We start from the raw sequence: 23047 nt of genomic DNA on the forward strand, positions 1-23047 counted from the left end.
ATGCCATGTCAGATGCCAGGGGACAGTTATATCAGCAGCCAGGATGCTATAAGAAAGCCCAGCCTGTTTGGATCAAAGTACCACTGCTCGCATATCACCCGTATGACAGTCATCCTTTGCTGCCCTGTATGAAGATGACAGTAAAAGTGTTGCAGCAGTAACATTTTAGGAATATAATTAACAACTGCTTTTGTCCACACACACCAAGGAAAGGAGGAATGATGATACCTTCCCTGATGTGCTCCGACAGTCATCTTTTCCCTACCTTGGAATTCCCTTCCAATATGGCATTGGCATAGGAGTTATTTCCTGCTTTATACTGAAGCCCTAGTGATTTAACACTTAACATGTTATCGAAGTTCAACTCCGTGCTACGCATCAAACAGTATGATTAATAAGCATAGTAAAATCTCCTCTCCCCCACATACAATACATCTTACTCTTTATTAAGTATCAAATTGTCTCCAACATAAATTACATCCAAATTACATAAGTTTCAAGAAAGTCAGATATTTTATGTACAATATTTGTCGTGAGTCAGATATACCTTTATCATTTTAACCTATAACATAAAAAGCAAATCAGTACCAAGTAAAGCATTAAAAAGGTAACAAATATATAACTTTTTAGAAATGCTTTCAGAACGCTAAAGTTAATGACAAGGATTTTATAGTGCAGCAGTCTTGGGTTTTGAGCTCTTAGACCATTTCTCTGTTTCTGCGGATAGCACAGCAGAGAACCATACTGAATATCATGCCGAAAATCTGTAAAGAAAGCAAACACATTAGAAAAATGTGCTTTGTCCCCTGATTTCTATCAACATGAGAACAAGTGTAGTTGCTGTTCCTGGCCCAGATGCCACATTATCACTATTCTGCAGTGTGTCCCTGCCCCTCCACCCCCAAATTTCGGTCCCTTCTCACCAATCCCCTTCACCCTCAATACTTCAAAATAGATCAGCTATAAACCACTGCCATATCTCCTAAGAAATCTTTTGATCATCCCAGCATATTGGCATCCATGTCATACTTTCCTCCAGAGAAGTCACAAAATCACTAAGGTTGGAAAAGACATGTGAGATGAACTCCAACCATCACCCCAACACCACCATGCACACTAAACCATGTCCCACAGTGCCACGTCCACACGTTCCTTGAACACCTCCAGTGATGGTGACTCCACCACCTCCCTGGGCAGCCTGTTCCAATGCTTCACCACTCTCTCAGTAAGGACATTTTCCCTAATATCCAGCCTGAACCTCCCCCTGCGCAACTAACAAAGTCAAACTAACAAGGACGAATTTCCTTACTAGCACTGCTATTTCAGTTCTCTAGCAGAGTCTTTGTTATAAAGGAAAGAAAAACAAGTATCCCTGAGAAATAACTACGATTAAGCAGCAGGCTGGTAACATGACTAATACATCTTCGCCCTGTATATACACACACTACCGATATAACCTTGCCACTGCCAGAACTGCAAGGAGGCAGATCCTAATGCAAAGCAGAAGCAGGGAGGTCCAAGACACCCCACCCTCTGCACTGCCTTGGGGCCCTAAGGTACCCGCAGCACACGCCCTCATCCTGCTGGTACTTGTCTGAGTGGAATGGGCTTGTAGACTACAGTGCCAAGCACTGTTCAACAGACTTATGGTAGAAGTACCCTTTGGCCATACAGCTACCCTCTAAATAATCTGGAAACTCACCATTATTACAGCAATGCCAAGGCCAACTGCTCCAATCACATTCAATTTCGAATTGAAGACATCATCAATGGCAGCAGGGCACGACTGAAAAGAGATAAGACTGCTCATTAGTGTTTCATACACATGAAAGGTTTGTTTCTGCTTGCTGTTTGAGCTCGTCTGCTGATTGATGCTACACCTTTGACCAAGTCTGCTTGCATTAGAGATGAGGACTCATTGTTTGAAAGCTGCTTTGAACTGGCCTTTATTTTCACACCTTTGAAGGGAGCCAGGGATGTTCCAACACAAAGTTGGTGGAGAAGTTTAAATCTACTCTTCAATTATCTAAACCTCTTAACTGCGCCTTGGCTACAGCAGGATTCCCTTCTCAGCCACCCGCAGCTGATCAGGTAGATGAGGACCAACAGCAGTTGTACCAGACTTAGCTTGTTACTAATGGCTGTCAGCATTTAAGTTGCTGTATTGCTCAGTCCTCCTCAAAATAGATTTGAAGGCACTGCGATATTTCCAAGTGCTATCGTAATTTTGCAGACACCTTATGAACACATGGTGCATGGGAATGGCAGGAGTTCTTGAGCTGCATGCATACGTGCTAGGCTATGGGTAGATTCATAGAGGTGCCAATCTGAAGCTCCCAGAACAATGAATTACCATTCCAACTAAAGAAAAATTGAAGTACAGTCCTTTCCCCAGCAAAGACACATGGTAGCCAAGAAAAAGGACAAGGAACTTTATGGAGGTATAAATCTTTCAGAGCCTGGTAGCTGGTCAAAGTCTCATCCCAACTCCTGCCCTTCTTATTCCAGCAGCAAACCAGTGAGCTGCTGAAAACAACTCTTTTCTTTAATTGTTCTTTATCCAGTCCAGAAGGAAAGACTGAATCAAGGATTAAAGGGATATACTGGCAAGAATTAACCAGTTAAATCAGAATATCAATACAGTACTACTTAGAGGCACACAGATCAGCCACACCATTACATCCCTTTAATTTTGCAGTCTATCTACTTTTTTCCTACAGCTGGGACTACACCACAAACACATCACAAGATTAAGTCAACAGATGAAGTTAAAACACATTTAGCAAAACAAAAGCAAGCAATAAAACCTGCATGCCACCTCAGCTACTCCCATATAGCCTCATAGCAGGTTGTACAGACACTAATGATATAGGCAAAATATAGACTGAAGTGTCTCATGTGGTCAGATATTTGAAGGCACAAAATCATCCATAGTGAAAGGAAGAACACAAGTAATGTGCGAAAAATCAACTGAATTCCTGAGAATCATGAGAACCTTATTTTCTATGGGAAAACCCATAAAGGCTCTCTTGGAGTATGAAGCAAGAGCACAAGACAGTTTTAAGAAAAACAGGAAAAGGGGTAATTAAGAACTACACAAGATGCCTCTCCTGTATCTGTGGCATACAGGTACCTTCACAGCAGTATTTCAACAGGGGAATTTGATTCAGAGAATTGGCTTTGCAGCAACATACTCACCTGAACAGGCCACCAATGCATTACCCCCTCTCCTTTCCCTTGCTGAAACTTCAGACCTGCTCCCACACCCACACTCTACTTTTCCCTAACCGAAAGGGAAGGCAACAGCTCCCATGTAGCAGCAGGAAGGTGCTTTGGTGCTAGGAGCAGCCAGGAGAACAGAGCTCTCTAGCTTGTTTTTTTAGGTGAAGTTTTGGCCCTAGGCTGTCCAGCATGCCAGCGAGTTTAGTGACACACAGACTGCACATTTCCTGTGAAAGTTCAGGTTTCCTGCCGACCCTGCTTGTTCTTTCCACAGTAACAGTACGTTGATTTTCCACAACCAGACTGATTATAGAGATAGGTTGCTAAGTAAGTGGGACATGGGAATTTCCCATGGACTGGAAGGGTTTATTTAGAAACATGTTTCTCATTCTACTCAGGGGGCAGAGCTGTTGGTGAATTAAGTCATGCTTTACCGGTGTAGACAGTGACTCGACCATGGTCTTCTTTGGACAGGTGTCCATGAACTGCTGCTCAAGAGCTCCTGTAAGACCACAGCAGTCCAGCTACAAGAGAAAATAGGAAAAGAGAACCAGGTTAAACAATCCTTACTTTTACCAAGTACAGAGCAAAAATAATAAATATATTACATTAGGTTTTATTACAGACATTACAAAAATTTGTTCAGAAGTCCTGCCAATGTGACTGCTACAAACCTAGTTTTAAAAAGCCTTTATTGCATTAAAGGACAAGATTCTGAAAGGAAGGAGCTAGATCTCATTAAGTATATACACATTAATTTTGGTGACAGCTTGTACAGACACAAAGGTGAGCTCCTCATAGACATGCAGGTATGCATACTATGGTGCCTCTAGACATGCGGGTATGCATACTATGGGTGCCTCTATATCAATGCCACAGATTGAGTTTCCCAGCTTGCTTCTGAGTTTTAGGAAACCAAAAACTAGTTCTACACATTTCAGAGGTTCAAAGGGACAAAAAGCATACTGAAGTCACTAATACTATACAAAAATATCTTCTCTGCAATTTGTTACTAATAATGCCTTGGTTTCTTCTAGTTAGTAAGGTACTAGAGTTGTACAGGGGACTGGACAACACAGAGAACGGTGTTAACAAGCTGCATTACTGTCTAGTGTTAAGTATAACCATGTACTTACAGCTAACTGAAATGCTTTCAGGGTCTCTCTGGCAGCTGCTTGCGATCTCTTTCCATAGGTTTCCATGTAGAAGTCCTTTAACTCCTCAATAACCTACAAGATAGCAAAGAGTTGTGGTGTATTACTGTCTTACTTTAATATTAATTATGGAAAACTTGTTTCAAGTAAGGCAGCCATTAAAAATTCTGCAACCTACAATACCCATCCTTTTGACATGTAGAAATAGAGGGTGGAAACAGAGGGTGGACAGCATTTCTCACCCAGAAGAGGCAAGCCTAACTGGTACACTCACCTTAAAAGCCACACCTAAACAGATAAGATTGAGTTTCCCTTCCAAAGCTGTGATCTTTTAGGTGGAGTGAGAGAACTAAGTCTTTGCATACTGGTTACACAAAAGTATTCCCTATTCATTTCTGTACCCCAGAAGTTGCTATATTCCTCTGTTGCATAATACAAGCAGAAAAGCAACCCTGATCACCAAGCACCTTATTTTGAAACAAGACAGAATCTTGACTGCTTGTGAGGGTCAGCCCAGGTAAGTCATGTTTTAGATGCAGAAACATTCAGCCCACAGCTGACCTAGCTCACATCTAGAGATGTTAAAGCTTCACTGATGGCCTGCTTTGCTTTACAGCTCACCCAGGTACTGCCTGGAGGGCATCTCTAACATACAACAGCATCTTGGATTCTGACTACTCTACTACAGTCTCATTTTTAAATATTAGAGTTTAATTTCTTGTATTGTTTTGCTAGAATGTGTCTTCTTCCTCTCCCCCAAATTCCCTAGGTAATCAGGATTTGACTAGTACTGCTATACTTTTCAGTAGACTGCTAACTTTCTGTGGGCACACAGTCATAGAATCACTGAATGGTTTGGGTTGAAAGAGACCTTCAAAGACCACCTAGTCCAACCCCCCTGGCACAGGAAGGGACATCTTCCACTAGATCAGGTTGCTTAAAGCCCCGTCCAACCTGACCTTGAACACTTCCAGGGAAGGGAGATCCACAACTTCTCTGGGCAAGCTCTTCCAGCAACCCACCACCCTGCCAACTTTTAAGAGCAGCCTACCTTTTCTTTATTTGCAAATCCCCAGATCGCAGCAGCAATTTCGAGGGCAAAAATCACGAAAAGGAAGAGGAAGAACTGGAAAAGAAAGACCACATCATTAAGACCACAGCACCACAAACCAGCACTGGCCACATATAGTATAAGCCTGACCAGTCCCCAGGTTCAGCACTGGGGGAACTGTCACTTAACCAGTTTCCAGCTGGAGGTCTGCAATGCTAACAAGACTAGGAAAGAGGACACACACTGCACTGGGTCAGCACTTCTTCCCAGGAGTGTCAGAAAGCCTGGCAGTGTTTTCCAAGCAGAAGTCCTCCTTTTTGATCAGTGTTAATTAAAACCAATCATCTGTTAACTCAGACTTTGAAGTTGCCCAGGTCACTCAGACACATCACAACAGCTGACATCAATTCTTTTCTCTGGTTTGTCACCCCTATTGCTTTAGGAGTCATTACTTAATACTAGCTTGCCACCTGCTCCCAGGGAGCTGTTGGTCACTTGTGGGATACACAAAGAAAACAGAAGTATCATCTGTGTTTAATTGACTACCAGGTCCAAAACACCACTACCATTCAAAGGCACTTTAAAGAGAGAGGTTCAGAATTACAACAAAGGGCTAGAGGCATCATTTTGCAAGAAATATACGAAATTAACTTCTTTCATGACACAGAAGGGGAATTGTTCTTTCACTGGCTACAGTAGTAGTCTTTTATTAACTAAGTCTTCTGGTTATTTGGATGAGTAGTTCTACAAGTGTACAGATGTGTATGAACCCAGTAAGCTCCACTGGCCCCTCCAGTCTGAAAACAATGAGGTTGCTCTCCAATAATTGGCTTGCTAAGCAGTTGTCAACTAGAAGAGCTCATCCTGTGATTATGAACAGTAGAGGCTTGTTGTTTCAAGGATCAAATACCACAGTTCTGGTCTCAAAGATTAAAGATTGCACAGCCTTTGGAGTTCAGGACAAACTGCTTAATAAATAGCATAACTCTTGATAAGAGTATAGTTCTGCATTTACACATACTCCCAGTCTTGTTGCCTCAATGTCTGAATGTCACTAACTCCTGAAGTCACCCTGTATTCAAATACAACGTGGACATTCGGATTTAGGGCCAGAAATGGAAACTGTATGTCATTATTTAACATTTTAGCATTATGTAGGCAAACATGAGTTTAAACATCATGGAGCCAAAACAATCAGCATCTGCTGCCCTTTAACTGTGCAGTAATATTTTCCTTCCTTTCTCATCACACCGCTAAGATTTTAAACACTGCTCTGAACACTTACCAGGCCAAGCATACATTGAGATTCCTGCAATGCACCACAGCATCCCAAGAAACCAACCAGCATCATAAGTGCACCAGCTCCAATTAGGATGTAAACTCCTAGGGAGGAAAAAAACAGAGAGACATGTATACAGGCTAGTTCAGACCTCAGCAGCAAGGTATAAAATTAGTTGCTCCATAAATAGCATTTGTGGCTTTTACCAAGGTTTAAGTTTCTTTACTGAGGCATTCCAAGCAAAAAAGGGCTGTGCTTAGTTTTCAAAGCAAACACACCTCAAAACTTGTGGGGAAATTTATTGATAAATAAAAGCTTCAACTTATAACAATTAATGTGTACCACTACTGCAGTTTCACAAGTTTTAGAAAACAAGATAAGTCATCTGAGTCAAACTGTAAGACACATTTTAAAACTGGCTCAATGCCAGTTATCAACTTATCTTCAGATGAAGAGTGTGTTGCAGTCAGAGATAGCTGAAACTAGTGATTTATCAACCCCTGAGAATTCTTGAAGCATGCTAGCTCTAGGAGAATGGGTATTAAAAGGCATCATAATCATCTGTCAAAAGGCTTAAATGCTTTCCTACGCTGCTTTTCCATCAGCAAACACTGAATTATTCCACCAGTCATGGTGGTACAAGTCTACACTTCACCTGCCTAACGTGAGAGCCTCTCTAACTACAGGAAACTCAGCATTTTCTGCTCTTGCAAAAGCAGATACTGCTTCAAACTGTATCGAGTGGCTGAGCCTGTAGACCATTCTGCCCAGAATTTAGGTAGCGAGTGCGTTGGAGCATAGAGGGCAAACAGTTCGGGCTAAAAGATTCCATTTATGCCCAATACTCTCCTCCAAAGCTTGGGAACTGCCAGCTTAGGCATTATCACTGCAAGCTGGTGAGAGCAGCAAGATGTAACGAGCAAAACAACTCCCAAAGGATGGCAAGAAAGTATTATTGGGCTGGTGAAACATGAGACAAAGAATCAGCACAAAGCGTGTAGAATTAGTATGACATTTCTATCAATAGAGATAAAAATACAGTTCTGGCCTTCAGAAACCCAATCAATACTATTTCAAGAAAGCCATACGTAAGCATGTGCAAATGATATTTTCTAGATGCAAACCGATAAGATTAGCTGCCAAAATAAACATCTACTTGATTAAGCATAAGTGATTAAGCCTGACATTTCTTATCAGCAGGAAATTCCAGCACCTATTTTTTTGTATCCCAGCTTAAACTTCTTCCATTTTGAAAAAGGGTTCATCAGAAACTCTTATTTCAGTTTTTCAGTAGTATAGAAAGCTTTTGAGGTAACTCCCTTTGTTGCTAGGTGCAAATTGACAGATTCTTTCAACTTCTTATTAAAAATTGCAGTCAGTAACTACTCCCAGAAAGATATGTCAAAACATTAATTCCTATTAAACTTTTTTAAAAGTCAGTTTAACCTACAGAAATTTCAAATAGGTTTGTTTCACTGTTTTGCTGCATTCAGCCAGAAGCTTAAGTAACAAAACATAGAAGTTTTATGTTTTAGGAGGTGAGTTGTTTTCAACTACCCAAAATAACACTTGTTAAATATTCAGCTCAAAGGCTAAGTTTAGATTTCTGTTGCCTTTCCAAGGTCCAGTTAAAAGCATCTGGAAATCTTCGTGGCAGCAGCAAGAACCACCCAGTTTGCCACCACATCAGCATATCAAGGGTGAAATACAAGCTTTTCTCACAGATAAGCTGTCTCCATGCCTGTAGCATCTTCATAAAGTCACACAAATATTTCAGTATTCCCAACTATGGTCTCTAACAAGTCTAACTCATCATTCCTAACAGTACTCCCTGTAAGCACAGGCTACCCTGGTACTATAAGGCTGCAACTTCAGTTGCACCTACCAGTATGCCTTACATGGTCTGTACTCACCCTTTAGACACCAGTTTGGATGTTGTGACAGATCGAGTAGCTCAGCAGAAGAGCCACTTTCCTTGGCAAGAGAAAGACCAACTTAACCACACTTTGGATGGTTAAGCAGTGATGCCATACAGGATATGGCAGATGTAGGTTTTGTAGCAATGTGAAATATGTATGTATGAGGATTGTCCAAATCAAAGGTGACAGACACATATGTAAGAAAGGTACATATTTGAATTTGCTTTGTTCCCAGTTGTTAGACATCTTCAAACTCAGCTATGTGGTTTCCAAAAGGGTTTGAGCGCCTACAGATGACAACCAAAAAAGCACGTGGTCCTCTGCCCAAGCCTAAAAGTGGCTGTAGAGATTGAAATCTTACTGCTAGGATAAAATCTGATTCTGTTAGGCACTCCTAAGACATTATAATATCAAACCAAACCCATGTGTGTTTATCCTCTAATTGGTAATCAAGCTGTCCCAGGCTTTGCTTTGCTTGTGGAAAGCCTAGACTAGGAACCTGTAAGACCAGAAAAAAATTGATGAATAACTTCCACCTGGCCTAACTAAAGCTGCATTGATCTAGGATGCCTGTAATAGTTGCTTATATAGACCAAGCTATTTGCGCATCCTTTCCATTATGTTCAGTATAAATTAGCATACATAGGGCTGTAAGAGTTAGACAACAGTACATATGCTCTGAGAGACGAGGTGACAGAGTTGTAGTTTTGGGTAGCTTAGGTTGGTCACTTTGGGGGGGAAAAAAATCAGTTATTGATGTCATCTGTGAGTACTCATTTAGAGTGAAACTTAGCTGACTCATTGTCAGAAGCATCAGGAAGAGACATCATCTGTGTCTACCAGGAGTCCCTGGGATTACAAAATGCTTACCCAACAGCACTCAAAGAGGAACCACAGGCTTTGAGCTGGGAAGAAGATGAAGTGACATACAATGCATAAAGAGCCAAGAAACTGCTAGTGTGACACTGCTGCTGTCTGCACAGAGCTCATGACAGAGGCTGGCCCCTGTACCAGCCAGAGGAAGCTGCTCCCTGCCCTATCGGGGCTGTTTTATCTTTAGCCTTAAAACAAAGGTTTTAAGCAGTCAGGAAATCGGGGCACAGAAGTGTGATCTATCACCCTGAGCCATCTCCTAGCTTACCCGTGTAAAACGTTGTGTTGTTGGATTCCAGTTCAAAGATGCTTTTGGTCTGCGAATCAAACCGAAGCCATAGTCCAATTGCAAGAACTGCTGTCCCTGCAAGCTGTAAGAACAAGTAAGTCTTGTTAAATAATACCAATTAATACGTTTACCCCTGCATTAGTAACAACATCAGAAGTAAACACAGGATACAGCTCAAAGAGGTGGTGACAAAGAACCAGCATAAAAGGATGGGGATACCAAAACAAGAACAAACTTAGTTCCTGACATGAGGCATCTCCTTGACAGATGCGTTTACGTATTAAGCTACAATGCCACACGAGAACAATGCCATTCTTGTTCTTTACTGAAAATACCCGAGGTTTACTGAAGTGCCAAGTGTCAGTATTTCCACTGACCCCTCCACCCATTGTTTTATTCTGGGTGACTAATGACGTTCTATGGCTTAGTGATCTTAAATCTTCACAGTGAAGGACAAGTGTACTGTGAGAAAGAACAGCCTGTAAGGTCAGCTAAAAGATCTAGCTTAAACAGACTGGTAAGAGTTCAGTGTGCTGCAGTATCAAGTTTAGAAAGAGTGCTCTTTCTTGCAAAATAGGTTAAAACCAATCCAGTAAGTTACCACATGGACAGGAAGAGGAAAATACAGGCTGCTGAAATAGCAACATTGCCATGTGCCGACCTGGAACAACGCAATCAAATTTTAGATAATATTTAGTTCTCTTATTATCATCTCCACCTGAGTGCCTCCAGGTTCCTCTTAACATTGGCGCCTGTGTTTGCAGCAGGTCTTTGTGTGTATAAATTAGCTTCTGTATGAAACATCTGGGAGAAGGTATCAGAGAAGTGTTGCAAGAAAGAGGGAATTGCACTCTGGTAAGGCAAACCCTAACAGTTTGCTTTGAACCGACTGAATCCTCCCAGCTTTAACAAGAAAAAAGCTGGGGTTGGGTTGCATGCGAAAAAGAAACCAGGACAAACTAGAAAGCTGGAGAGTGTGCTTCTCAGCTCTTCCTTCTCTCCTTTGAAGACCGTTTAACTATCAAAAACTCTACAAAAGTAAGATGAGGACACAAATACCACACATTGCAACAGACATTTTAAATTTACACCTAAGAGCAACAAGCTTAGAAAGTCTGGAGCTTTGGTTAGGCTAAGCATGTATGAAAAGGAGAAACAAAGCCTTATCTTTGGGAAAAAAGTTCCTTCTAGAAGGGAACATTCTTTATTTGCCTCAAAGAAACTGGGAAGTGTTTACTTTAAAATGCTAATTTTCAGTAAGAACATGGAAGGCATTCCCACAGACAGCTCCCATGGGTATACTCCCTCCACACCAAGCCCAACTCCCCTGGCCCCACACTCTCCCCACAGGGAGCCCAGCACCCTTTCTCCATGCTACAGGAGTGCTTGAGCTCACTGAAGGCAGGCACAGCTTTGCGAGCCATGACTCCTAGGCTCGTTCCTCCAAAAAAAATAAGGAAATCTTTGAAGATTCATGCAGGACGAAGAGGATGGAGCTAAGCAAGGGTTTAAGGGATGGTATATCCCTTGTAGGTTCTTAGCAGAAAGCATCCCAACTGAAGTGCTAAAGGGCTCAGGTATCAGTGAAGAAAAGCGAGAGGCATGCCAGAAAAACCGGCATTTCTTGTATAGCAGGCACCTGACTCCCAAGCCTGCCTCAAAGAGAAGCTGCAGGGTTTTAACTGGGAAAAAGATGAAGTGATACATAATGCATAAGAGCCAAACCCAAACAGAGGTTTCCAGACCTATGCAAAAGGCACTTGGTTGGTGCGTAGGTGCAGCCTTACTCACAAAGCCCGCAGCAAGAACAAAGCCCGTGCATACCTACCACGTTCCTTGTTAGGGCTATGCTGACAAAATAATTTTAAGTTATGCCAAAGAACCTTGGTAGTACACAGTATGTCACAACAGCATTATTATTTCCAATTTACTGTGCCACAGCAGCACCCCAGGGGAAGGGAGAGGTGCAACAGGGGGACTGGCAGAGAGAAGGGCTGCTGCTCTGCCTGCGCTCACTGCTACAGCATGACTTAAAAAACCTTTGCAATCTCACTTCAGCGCCTCAGTTCAAAAACCAGAAAGGCTTAGTGATGGAGAAACCTCACACCCTGCTTCTAGCCTACACTTAAGTCACCCAATATTTAATAATACTCTGTTTGAGACTCACTTTCCTGGGTCAAACAGCCTTCAGCTTTTATAGGCATCCAGATCTGGAGCATTAGAGGAAGAAACCTACAGCTTCTGCTTGTTCTGCTAGGAACTCATCAATTCCGAAGCTACAAGCCTGAGCACACCCAGCTATCTACACCTACCAGGTTTGTGGTTTGACAAGCCTCAGCATTTGAGTACAGTGCTCGGAGCAGCACTGCAAACAGAGCAGGGCACAGCAAAAGTCTGTAAAACTAAAACCCAGAGCTGAACCTCCAGCAGACCTTTAAGGCCAGAGTATTTAAATTGTGAAGAAACTCTAAGCCATATTACAACCATGTAGATAATCTTACAAGTCCAGGCAAAGCAGAAGACTCAGTTAAAGATCTTTTCAAGAAACAAACTGGTTGGTTAACATTAGGGAGAGCTGATGTACTAAAGATGGCTCCTTTTAAAAAACAAACTTAACTGGGGGGGGGGGGGGGGGGGGGGCAGGAAGGGTTAAGTGTCATGTTTTCTCCTTGGGAGAGCAGTCATCCTGTGAAAAAAGTTATGATCACAGGGAGGCAAGAGACTTATGGGATGACAGGATAGTGATAATACTCGATGTCAGTGAACTGCTCCATATCGCTAAAAAACTGGAGGATTAAATAAAGTAGTAATTCTCTCCATGGTGGACTAGAAAAAAATGCAGCTCCTTCTTACAAGCAAAAAATTACTTGTCTCGGTTTCTTAAGAAAAGCAAACTTGTGTTCTCAGTTTGTGCTCTTCCTACCCACAATGACCACTGAACTAAAAAAAAGGCAGTTTTAAAGCAGAAGGCAAGAAAGTAATTTGAAACGTCAAGTTTTCATCAAAACAAGGACAGACTAGGGCACCAACACTGGCCTGGGAGGAAGAGGCAAGCACAGCCCCACAGGCGCCCGCTGCACTTGGCAGCGGCTCAGACCAATTCGGCACACCAGCGGCTGCGCACCGATGCTACGCCAGTAGGTTTTGGCTGCCGTGTTGGGGTGGTTTTGGTAGCTGTGTTTTTCCTCCCCAGGAAAGGGGTGCAAGCCCGGGCTGTGTGGAAGCAGATCCCCTGAAGAGCTGGTTGTTGGGTTTTTAATCCAAGTGTTTTCCCAAGCTAACAGACCTGGTTTTGTCATAGGAGTTGAGTAATACAGCATATTTTAAGTAGGTCTATCCTGTGCTGAAAGAGAAATTTAACAGGAAAAGAACAAAACTGTCTGTTTTCCTGGAGCTGCTCACTTTCAGTGTGCAAAAACCTACAAAACTGAGGAAGGAGAGGTTTGTGTGTGCAAAAACCTACAGAATTGAGGAGAGAGCAGGTTTGTGTGCTTATGAAACATTTAAGTAGCATGTTTTTGTAGTAACAAGTACAGCAAAGGGAACTCAGAAGACCAGTTTTTTTTTTACCAATCTGGCCAAAATGTGACATTAAAGGGGTACTACTCACTCACTGTATTGGAAAAGTTTGTGGCAGCAATTCTCCAGTAACAGCATGTCCTGGCACAAGTATGCTTCCAACTTCCCTGCTCAAGCTCGCTAGGCTTCCTTGTGTTTTCCCTAACCACTATTAAGAATCTTACAGCTCCCAGCTCACTTCTGCTTGACTTACCTCTATCCTATAGCTGCAGTGGACATACACTAAGCAAGGATGAAAATCCCTGGTCATTCCCCCTCTAATCCTACAGAGGCTTCTTGTCAGTTCGTTCGCATCTGATGCGAACACACCCCCACTGCCTCAAAGGCTCTAATCCTGCATGCATCTTTCTGCCTGTTGCAACAGGCAAAACCGGCTTTTTTTGGTGTGTCCGCCTCCCTTACCCAGCCCTGCACTTTCTCTATGAGCCTCCTGTGCAGGGCTTCCCTCCTCCCACCCACCCCCATATTCTGACAAAGTGCCTTCTCCAAAGTCAGCCCTTTCCATTGTTCTGGTCTCCCCCTTGCAAACTACATGTTTTTGCCACTGAGCATATCTAAGGGTGCGTCCCCCTATTTATCTTTGACATCCTGCTTTCTTTTAGCCTTCCACGTGACAAGAGCTGACTGACAAAGGATCTGTACCACTGCAGAGGACAGTCACTGTATACTTGAGATTAAAAACAAACCACCTATCCCAAGGAGGCAGAAGCTGTACAGAGCACTCTGCCTTCCTCCCCTCACCATACTCGCCTAACTTCAGCATGAACTTGGAGCATTCAGTGCTGAGGCATGCTATCAAGCCATTTCCACTGCATTTTTTTCCTTTAACACCTGAGGTTTCACAGATACAGTCTCCCAGCAGAAGGCTTGCACAGGGAATCGTTAGATTTAATGATACTGGTGTAAACACATTAAAAAAGCTTGAGCTATTCAAACTAGACATTCCAATTTTTGTTAACATATCCCATGATACAGCAATGCATGACACTACTTTGGGAAGCTAGAAAGCTTGTTTTAGGTTTAACCACTATTTTGGCAAGGACCATTTGGTTCAGTCCCTTCAGACCTTGTCACCTTGATACATCTCAAGAAAAGGCAACCCCCCCCCCCCCCCCACTTGCTGCAGACACCTTACAGCATCTTAGCTTTCCACAGACAGAACTACCTCTCAAGGGACTCAAGGTCCAAGCAGTCATCAAGTCCTCAGAGCTAGCAGATAAAGCTTTGGGAGGGGGTCACCCCACCAGCATCCACCAGATTGCTACCAGTGCTTCCTCCACTTCCACAACATGGAGGCAGGGATAGGGAAGAAATAAGACACTGCAAGAACTCCTGATATATGATCAAAGCCCGTAAAACAAGCCTTTGTACAGGAAACTATGGGTTCTGCTACTTTAGCACATTCAGGCCAAGCTTATATGCAACTTCTATCAAATTCGTGGCATTACCTCTGGCAGAAGGTAAGTCAATATGTGGAAATACAGTAGAGTGGGTCAAAAATAAGTACTACTTTCAGGTTTGTCAGCTCAGCATTGCATCTAAGAGAGTACTCTTATTAATTTTTTTCTTGAAGAAAGAAGGTATGTCAGGCTCTACATGACTGTTCCTTATGTAGGTTTTACCCAGGGTGTGCCAAGAGTACACTGAAAAAGCCACTATCTACCCTTCATCTCAAACAGGTAAAAACTTTTCACTAAAAGCTGACTCGTTTCTTCCTCCACCTAAGACAGGCAACTAACTTTTTCTTCTCTGTGGAAGACAGCGGATTAATGAAGCCAGGACCAGCTATATAATGTTGCAAAGCACATAGGCAAAGAAATTGAGAATATTACAAGCAGTAGTGAACTGTGTTTCTGTCCTGTTACTTGTTGGTACTCTATAAATAAAAACCCAGAAACAGCAAGTACAGATGAGGCTCAACATCACTCTAAACCCTTAATTACAGGATTAGTGTTATCCACAACAGCACAGGTCTTCAAACTTCTGAAAAAAAGCTTTCCTAACACATGTGCAATGAGTGCTAGCAGTTATATAAGAAACTGCAGCTATTTCCAAACTCCTTTGGAAAAAAAGGTAGATTGGAAAGGAAGTATTTTCTTTCTGCTTAAGCTAGTTTCAAGAATGTTGTGGGCTAAGTTAATGTCACAGCATTTATTGCAATAAAATGGTGCTCCAGTACAGTAGCAGCAGCATTACAGAATTCCTGAACCTCCGCCAAGAATAGTGCCCATTTCATACAAGTTCCTATTCAGAAGTCAGTCCACTAGGTTTGCCATTTAAATTGCAAATAGAGTTCTAGCAGTCCTACCTCCTAAGTACAAGTAGCTTCACATCAGGTTTCTCAAGGCAATATCCTCCAACTCCTGATTCTACAGCACTTGCCAGAGTTAAAATACACTAAGCTGAGCCCAAGCAGCATTTTGATTCATACGCTGCAGTCAGCAACTAAACCAGTTGATTACAGAAAGCTAAAGCAACTGATTTATTTTCCTTTTGTATGTGTGTGCATATATACACACACATTTCTCTGCCCAGCCAGCAAGTCGTCTTCTCCACTTGAGCAGGGAAGACCCTCTGTGGAAGTCAGAGCACTGAACTGCTACCGGCTGTTCCTGGTGCAGCACGAGCAGATCAGATTATGGCTCAGAACAAAGTCGCAAGTATCTTCAAGTTACAGAAAGTAAAGAGCCCTGCAGGCCTCATCTTACTAATTTTTAGCAGGCACTCCCATAGACAAGTGCATTTGTTTATACAACACAAAACACACTGAAGAGCGGAGAGCCCAGACAAGACAGTTGCCTTACAGTGTAAAGGCCCAAGAAAATAACTGCTCAAAGACTCAACGTGAACTCTGACTGTATGCTACAGCACTTCTTTGCCTATAATACATTCAATTACAAATATTAGCAGCAGATGCCTTTGTATACCACAAAATTCGCAAGGGAAAAACAGGCATTTAAGTTTAATGATGCAAGCCCTTGCTTTTGTTCAGCAGCAGAAAACCAGTGGGAGAACACACAGGGAAATGCTCCGTATGCGGGGCCATGCCAGGCACTCAACTGACATGCACCAAGCTGCTCAAAGGAGCTGACAGTTTCACTAGGAAAAGACTTTGTCACCAGGGCCAACAAGCCCAAGCAGACCCAGCAATTTAAGTGAGCTCAGCTAGAGGTAGTCATTCATCACACAACTCAAGGTAATCAAGCATGTGCTCACACCAAGGTTGTTCAGAACCAGCTTTGGCAAGATTGCTTAGGTGTAAGGCGCATAATGTGATGTTTCCATTGACCTCTTGCCAAGCTCAAGTTGGCTTGGTAGAAAAATCTTTATACTACTTCTGTATCAGCCTCAACACCCCCCTCACCAACCCCAAATCAAACCCCAAAATTGCAAAGACCTAAACTGGTACAGCTTTCATTACAGACCACACCAAAGATGCCAGTAACCCTGAGACAGACGAGCTGTAGGCAAACCCAGGTGGGAGTACACCAGCCCTACCAAAGAAACACAACAGTGAGGAACCTGGTGTTCGCAGCAATGCTTGAACTGAAGGCAAGACACAGCCACCCCTCTAACAGGGGACTGGATCATCTAATTTACTCATCTACTTCAGCACAACAGTAAAAACCATTCCCTACAAGTTAAACAGTTGTGTGCAATGCTTAAAAAACAGACTTTGAAGGCATGACAAACATTTCTAGCAACCATCCATGAGTCCCCATACCCACCATTCAGGCCACAAGCATGTTTTAACCAAAGCTCCGAGAGTCCCAAAAGTTTTGGAGGATATCATGCTAGTGAGATATATGCCTCATCTGCCCTTACCGACTGGAGCAAAGCCATCAGACCAGTTACCCTCATAATCTAGCACAGTATCCTACAAGGGATAGGATACTGATACCCTCAGGAAGGGTATCAGAACAGGGCAGACAGTAGCATTTCCCAGGATTCACCTCCCACTTTACCTGTTGAGCACTTACAGGTTGTGCAAAGACACAGACAGTACTTTGGAGAAAAGTTAACCAAGGGCTACCACACACTGTGTTCATTAGGTACCCCTTGATCTGCACACTCCACAATACCTGCCAGGAAGAAAGCACCACCACTGCACACACATAGCCACAACCTTTTCCAAAACTTCCTCTTCACAGACTTAATACCCCTCGGTTCTTGCTCACTGACTCTTTCAATACAGTCAAGTCCTACCTACTACCTGGCCAATCGTGATCCTACAGACCTCTAGCATGTTTCCGTCATCTGCTTCCAAGCTGAAGGATCCCAATTCACTCAATGGCTCCCGACAGCAGAAAACCTCCTCTTCCTTTCCCAAACATTACAAAGCTCCATTACATTCCTCTCACGGTAGGCAGGAGACCAGAGCAGCTCACAGCATTGCAAGGCACCAGCACACCATGGATTTATGCAGTGGCACCATCTTTCTGCTTCTCTAGGTCCTTCACTTCTGAAGCCTTTTTTCATCTGCTGCTGCTGAGCACCCACCTGATGCTTTCATGAAGCTACCATAGACCCTTTTCTCCCAAGATTTCACTTGTCTGGCAGCAGATGCCCCTGAGTCAACGTAACTCCAGGCTGCTTTCTGCTCCATCCTCCCACACGTTACTTGATGCCTGCCTCTGCTTTGTCACATAGCCTGTTATCTTCAGCACTCTGAATAATGGATGCTACTCAAGCACCAAAGCGTTACCTCATAGGCTTTTCCAGATTAGGTGGGACTGTATTGACCACCATGCAGCCTGCTCCTGCATGCCAGCTCTGCTGGTTCTCTCCACCGCAAGGAGAGCTCCACCTCGTCTCAGCCTTGCCTCCGCTCAGTCAGTGATTTCATCCCTGCCAGGATCTCACTCCAGGACAGTTTAGTTTCCCTTAGAGCCTTGAGATTTCCAGGAGGCATTGAACAAGTGAATAACACTAACCAGCACTCTCCCTCTCTCCAAGATCCAGGCTTCTGACGGCTTCAAAGTTAACAGCTTCATGAAGTCTGACTTCCCCTTACAGTAGCCATTCTTTCTTCCCCAATGCCACATCTCCATGTGTACACCAACTTACTATTTTAAAAGAATCTTCTCTTTTGCCTATTCCAGAGGCACCACACGTGCCACTCGCTACATAACCTAGAATAACATAAAGCAAAAACCCAGCCTCAAATTCACTGCATTCCAGCCCTCTGGCACTGAGGGAGGTGGTGAGCAGGAGGTTTTACCTAATCGCACAACACATCTGTAGTTCTGAAGTAACTGTGTGTGACCCTGGCAAGCCATCAAACAGCATTTGCTGTTGTTGTTTCACCACCTTTTCATTGAGAGGTCAACTCAAACCTGTGAGGGATTCAGAGTCAAAAGACAGGTTACAGCAGAGAACTTCCCCAAGATCTTCCCCAAGCACACCCAGTAAGAGAAGGTCCCACAGAACATCACTCCTAACATGCTTTTACAGCTGGACAGATTACTGTCTGTAAGGATTCCCTGGGAAGCTCCCTGGTCCTAATGTGTCTGAAAAGGGATACAGTAAGTGGGTTTGCTTTTGCAAATTATACCTAAAGCTTTCTTTTGGCTTGCCTTATTATATTTGACCCACCAGCATTTATGAACCTTTATCTCCTTCCTTTGGACACAGCTGCAACTTTTTGAGAGTTTCCCCATTTTTAATAGCTTCCTACACCCAGCTGTTTTGCTCTCTGTGCTTCTTCTTGCCCTCACTCAATTCTCTGACAGAGGCAAATACATGCCACCTAACATGCAATCTGTAAATACCTGCAGGTTTGCTGCAGACCATTTGAATTCCTCACTCATCCTTCTGAGGGAACTTATTTTAAAAACATGGGTACTGTGTAAGCTTGATCACAGCTCCACAGGACCTTTTAGCTTTTCTTGCTCCAGAAGGTACACTAAATCTAACTACACCATCATCACCACTGCCAAGTAGCACTCAGGCAATAGTACCCCACACCCATGGACTACTCAGAAGCAAGAAAAGGCTCGTTCCTCTTCTTGGGGGGGGTCCCAAGGCCAAGAGCCAGTCACTGATTGTGCCTTCAAGTTTAGGATCAGAATTGCACTCAGGCACAACGTTTTTGTTCAATTTACTTCCATTACTTAATGGACTTTTCACATCTCTGATGCCATAAGAAACACTAAAGCCTTTTATTAGGGTTGTTCTTCTCTAGTGCTGCCAGCCCCAAGCCACCTTCTCTTCACGCTGTTGATTGAGGCCTAACAGCCTAAAATAACCCAGGAGATAGCTACTTTATTCCTCCAGAGGACATGAGGTTCACTGACACCGTACTTGAAACCCCCCTTTGAGTTTTGGTAGGGCATGGACACACATAGTAAGCCCTGAGAGCTCAGGACTACTCCAGCTGGTCTACAAACACTTACCCCTGGCTAACCCCAGCCTCCCACTGCTTCCAGCCTCTCGTCAGGACACCCCAAGAGGAAGGAGCATTCATCTCCCTTTAACTCTTCTTTCTCACTCTTCCTCTTCCCCACATCCGAGCTGGGTTTAAACGAGCACGGCCACCCCCTGGGAAGGCTGCTCGAAGAGCTATATCCTCATGGCTCCCCTGAGCAGCAGCACCAGCCTATATGTGGTACAGCCCTCCTCCCCACCACCGCTCCTCCTCCCCTCCACCCCCTTAACAGGTCGAGCCCGCACCCACACTTACTGAGCACCCAAAGGTGCAAGGTAAAGCTTCTGAGCTTTATTACCATGAAACCCCCAAGCAACAGAGGCCTCCTGAGCTAAATGAAAAGACGCTCCCTATTCTCAGCCCTGGGCCCGAGAGAGCAAAATGGCGACACTCCCGTTAAGAGTGTCTTTGAGGCAATGCCTTTGCCACAACAAGCATTCTTGCGCTATAAAATAGTTTGTAGAAAGTCTATGGCTCTAAAAAAATCATCCTGAAGAAAACCACGACTATCTCCTCCTGCTTCAACCAAAGGTTTAGCACCTCACTGACCCAGAGGTTTCAGCCAGGTTTTTGTTAGGCTTTTTCCTCTTACCAGCTATAACCCTCCAAATATGACCCCCCTCCTCACCCTCTGCAGTGGCAATAAGCGCTTTCCAGTGCCCTCCCAGAGTCCCTCTGCGCAAGTTCCCTCAATCGCAGCCCAGTTCCATTTTCATACTTTGCCAAACCCCATTTTTAAGTTGGGAGATCACAAGTACTTTATCCGCTAGCGTTGCGTCTCCCCGTCATCCCATGCGCAATGCTGTAACCGACTCCAGAGCGGTTTCTTTACGCCGCTCCAACTTAATCGCTCCGCGTCAGAGGGTGGAAAGGAATCACACACGCATTTTTCCACTGTAGCAGACAGCCAAGAGAAAATTATTTTTTTTTTTAGCCTCACACCTATGCATTAGGTACACAGGTACTGCATTCCCTGCATACTTTTCCATAAGGGAAACGATGCTAAATTCAGATGTCCGCACCCCAAACGCTGGAGAAGCAGCCGTACCTTCTCAGTTAAGCCACGCTTTCTGACACTGCCTGGCAAAGAAGAGATATGTCAGAAACCACACTGGAGATACGATTAGCACTTACGGCGGTGTGCTCCTACCGATTAAACTACTTTAAGATTTTCTTTACAGGACGCTGCCCAGATCTGAGGCAGAAGCCACAGCTTCACCCAAGCCTCCCACCGCGATGAGTTCACCTACGCGACGACCGCGAGCACAAGCGCTAACTCACGAGGAATGGGCTCACTGTCCCCCGTTACAGCCTTTGCGCTGGGAAAAGCTACTGAGAAGTACAACCCACAAAGAGAGTTTTGGGGTGAGCGCTGCACGCACTGCTGGGGGGAGCTGCCTTCACACCTAGCTAGCAGGCAGCACACCCAGCCTGCCTTATGCTCACCACGGTGCTACCAAAAGAAAATAAAATAGCGAGGCGGGTACGTATCTTATGCAGTCCCCGCCTGCCCAGTACATGGCGCGCAGCACATTCAGCGCCGCAACAGGTACCCGCGCCCGCTCCCCCTCAGCCACCGGCCGGGGACACGCCCGCCCCGCCGAGGCGGCTCCGGGCCCCGCGGGGGAAGAGTCGCCCGCCCGGGGCCGCCAGCACCGGGGAGCCCCGCCCGGCCGCGGGGAGAGCGGTGCGGAGACGCCGCCGCCGCCGCTGCTGCCCCGCCCGGGCTGAGGTACTGCGGCCGCCGCCGGGAGCGGCCCCGCAGCCTGAGGGAGGGTGGGGGGAGCAGGGCCGGGCACCCCCCCCCTCTCCCCCCGGGCGGCGGGAGGGCGGGGAAAAAAGTACGAAAAAAAGGCAAAACCAGAAACAAACAAGGGAAAACCAAACACAACCCCCGCCCGCGGCACTCTGCCCCCCTCCTGCCCCTTCCCCTGGGCTCCCTCCCGGGCAGCCGCCTCGGGGAGCGAGCGGGCACAGCCCCGCCGCGCCCCGGGCTCCGCAGCGGGGGCTCCCCCGGGGCCGGGCGCGGGTCCCTCACCCAGAAGATGAAGTTGAAGCCGAAGAGCAGGTACTTGATGCACTTGGTGCCTCCTTTGACGGGCATGGCGGCGGCAGCGGGCGTGCGGCGGGGACGGCGGCAGCGAGGACACCTCCGCCCGGCGCCACTCCTTAAATCCGCCTCCCCCTCGGGTCTCCGCCGGGCTCCCTCCGCCCCGCCGCTGCCCGGCCCCCGGACCGCCCCCGGACCGCGCCCCGGCCCGGCCGCCCAATGACCTGCGCCCGCCGCCGCCCCGCACCTGCCGCCGCCCCGCCCCGGGAGAGGCCTCGACCCCCGCGCCGGGGCCTACGCGGGGCAGCCCGGAGGAGGCCGGGGAGGGCCCGGGGGAGGCCGGGGAGGGCCCTGGGGTGGCCCGGGGGGCTTTGCCAGCCGAGGCCCCGCGCGTCCCGGTGCGGGGTTGCTGCGTCCCCGCGCCCGGGGGAAATAACTCAATGATAAAACAGTGTAACGTGCGAAAAACCGGACGGAGCGCAGCGGTGCGCGGGCCAGCGCTTTGCCTGCTCTTGCATGGATTTAGTTTAACTGAGACGCATCGGTCTAGCTTAAAAGGGTGTTTTCCCATACAAGATAAACTGCCGGCAAAGTTTAACTGCTTTAATCTCTCAAATATGTCTGTGCAAAGTTACAAGCACGCAATTTAGAAAAATCAGGTGGGATAAGCTTCGGCCTGCCAACTGATCCACCGTACGTGCCCTTAGGTCACCCCCGTTGTGAGACAAAACACATCGTATTTCAGTGAAGAAGTTCCCTTTTATTTTAATGGGAAGTTCAGCGCTCAACTTCTGAGTCTGTCAGCTCGGGAATGAAAACGGAGGGCTTGTACCTCGATTTAATACGGTGTGACTAGAAATTCAGCAGTTACTGAGAGTCATAAAACCCCTGAGCAGAACAGAAAGAGCAGGAAAGACTGACTGAAATGCAAATAAAAACATGTTGGCGTTATTGTTGCCAAAATAAATGATAAGATAGAGCACATTCCAGAGCTAAAACCATGGAGGAGACGTTGAATCGGTCAGCTGTGTCCCAGAGCAGGTTGCAAAACATTAATACATTTCCATTAGAAAGCAAGGCAGAAAAATAAAGAGCTCGGAAAAATTCAAAGGTGATTGTGAATGCACAAGCGTAGCCGAACCGAGAGGCCTCTGCTGCTGCTGCACCAGGGGTAGAAAGGGACCAGGAGAGTTTGGGAAAGGTG

General features: G+C 45.3%; 1 protein-coding gene across 5 annotated transcripts; it reads right to left on the reverse strand.

The window, feature by feature from the left end:
- Window positions 1-418: 418 nt before the first annotated feature.
- CD9 (CD9 molecule) lies at window positions 419-21907 on the reverse strand. 5 transcript variants are annotated; one of them, XM_059816650.1, is made up of 8 exons: window positions 21832-21907; window positions 9767-9815; window positions 6713-6810; window positions 5428-5502; window positions 4359-4451; window positions 3657-3746; window positions 1703-1786; window positions 419-764 (listed from the first exon to the last, which is right to left on the reverse strand). In XM_059816650.1, the coding sequence occupies exons 1-8, from the start codon at window positions 21895-21897 to the stop codon at window positions 699-701; spliced, it is 621 nt and encodes a 206-aa protein (XP_059672633.1). In that variant the 5' UTR covers window positions 21898-21907; the 3' UTR covers window positions 419-698. The 5 variants fall into 5 exon arrangements, with proteins under 5 accessions (XP_059672633.1, XP_059672631.1, XP_059672632.1 ...); XM_059816648.1 differs by having other exon boundaries at window positions 6713-6807; window positions 9767-9869; XM_059816649.1 differs by having other exon boundaries at window positions 4359-4442; window positions 9767-9869.
- Between the last annotated feature and the right edge of the window lie 1140 nt (window positions 21908-23047).

Source organism: Gavia stellata, chromosome 4 (assembly GCF_030936135.1).
Source record: "Gavia stellata isolate bGavSte3 chromosome 4, bGavSte3.hap2, whole genome shotgun sequence".
Lineage (NCBI taxonomy): Eukaryota > Metazoa > Chordata > Aves > Gaviiformes > Gaviidae > Gavia > Gavia stellata.

Excerpts from the sequence above, each read along its gene's own strand:
- CD9 (XM_059816647.1), bottom strand. The coding sequence starts at position 21,897 with ATGCCCGTCAAAGGAGGCACCAAGTGCATCAAGTACCTGCTCTTCGGC. Across the intron at positions 4,452-5,427 it reads GATTTGCAAATAAAGAAAAG|GTTATTGAGGAGTTAAAGGA; the intron begins GTAGGCTGCTCT and ends GCTATCTTGTAG. Across the intron at positions 765-1,702 it reads TTGGCATTGCTGTAATAATG|ATTTTCGGCATGATATTCAG; the intron begins GTGAGTTTCCAG and ends CTTTCTTTACAG.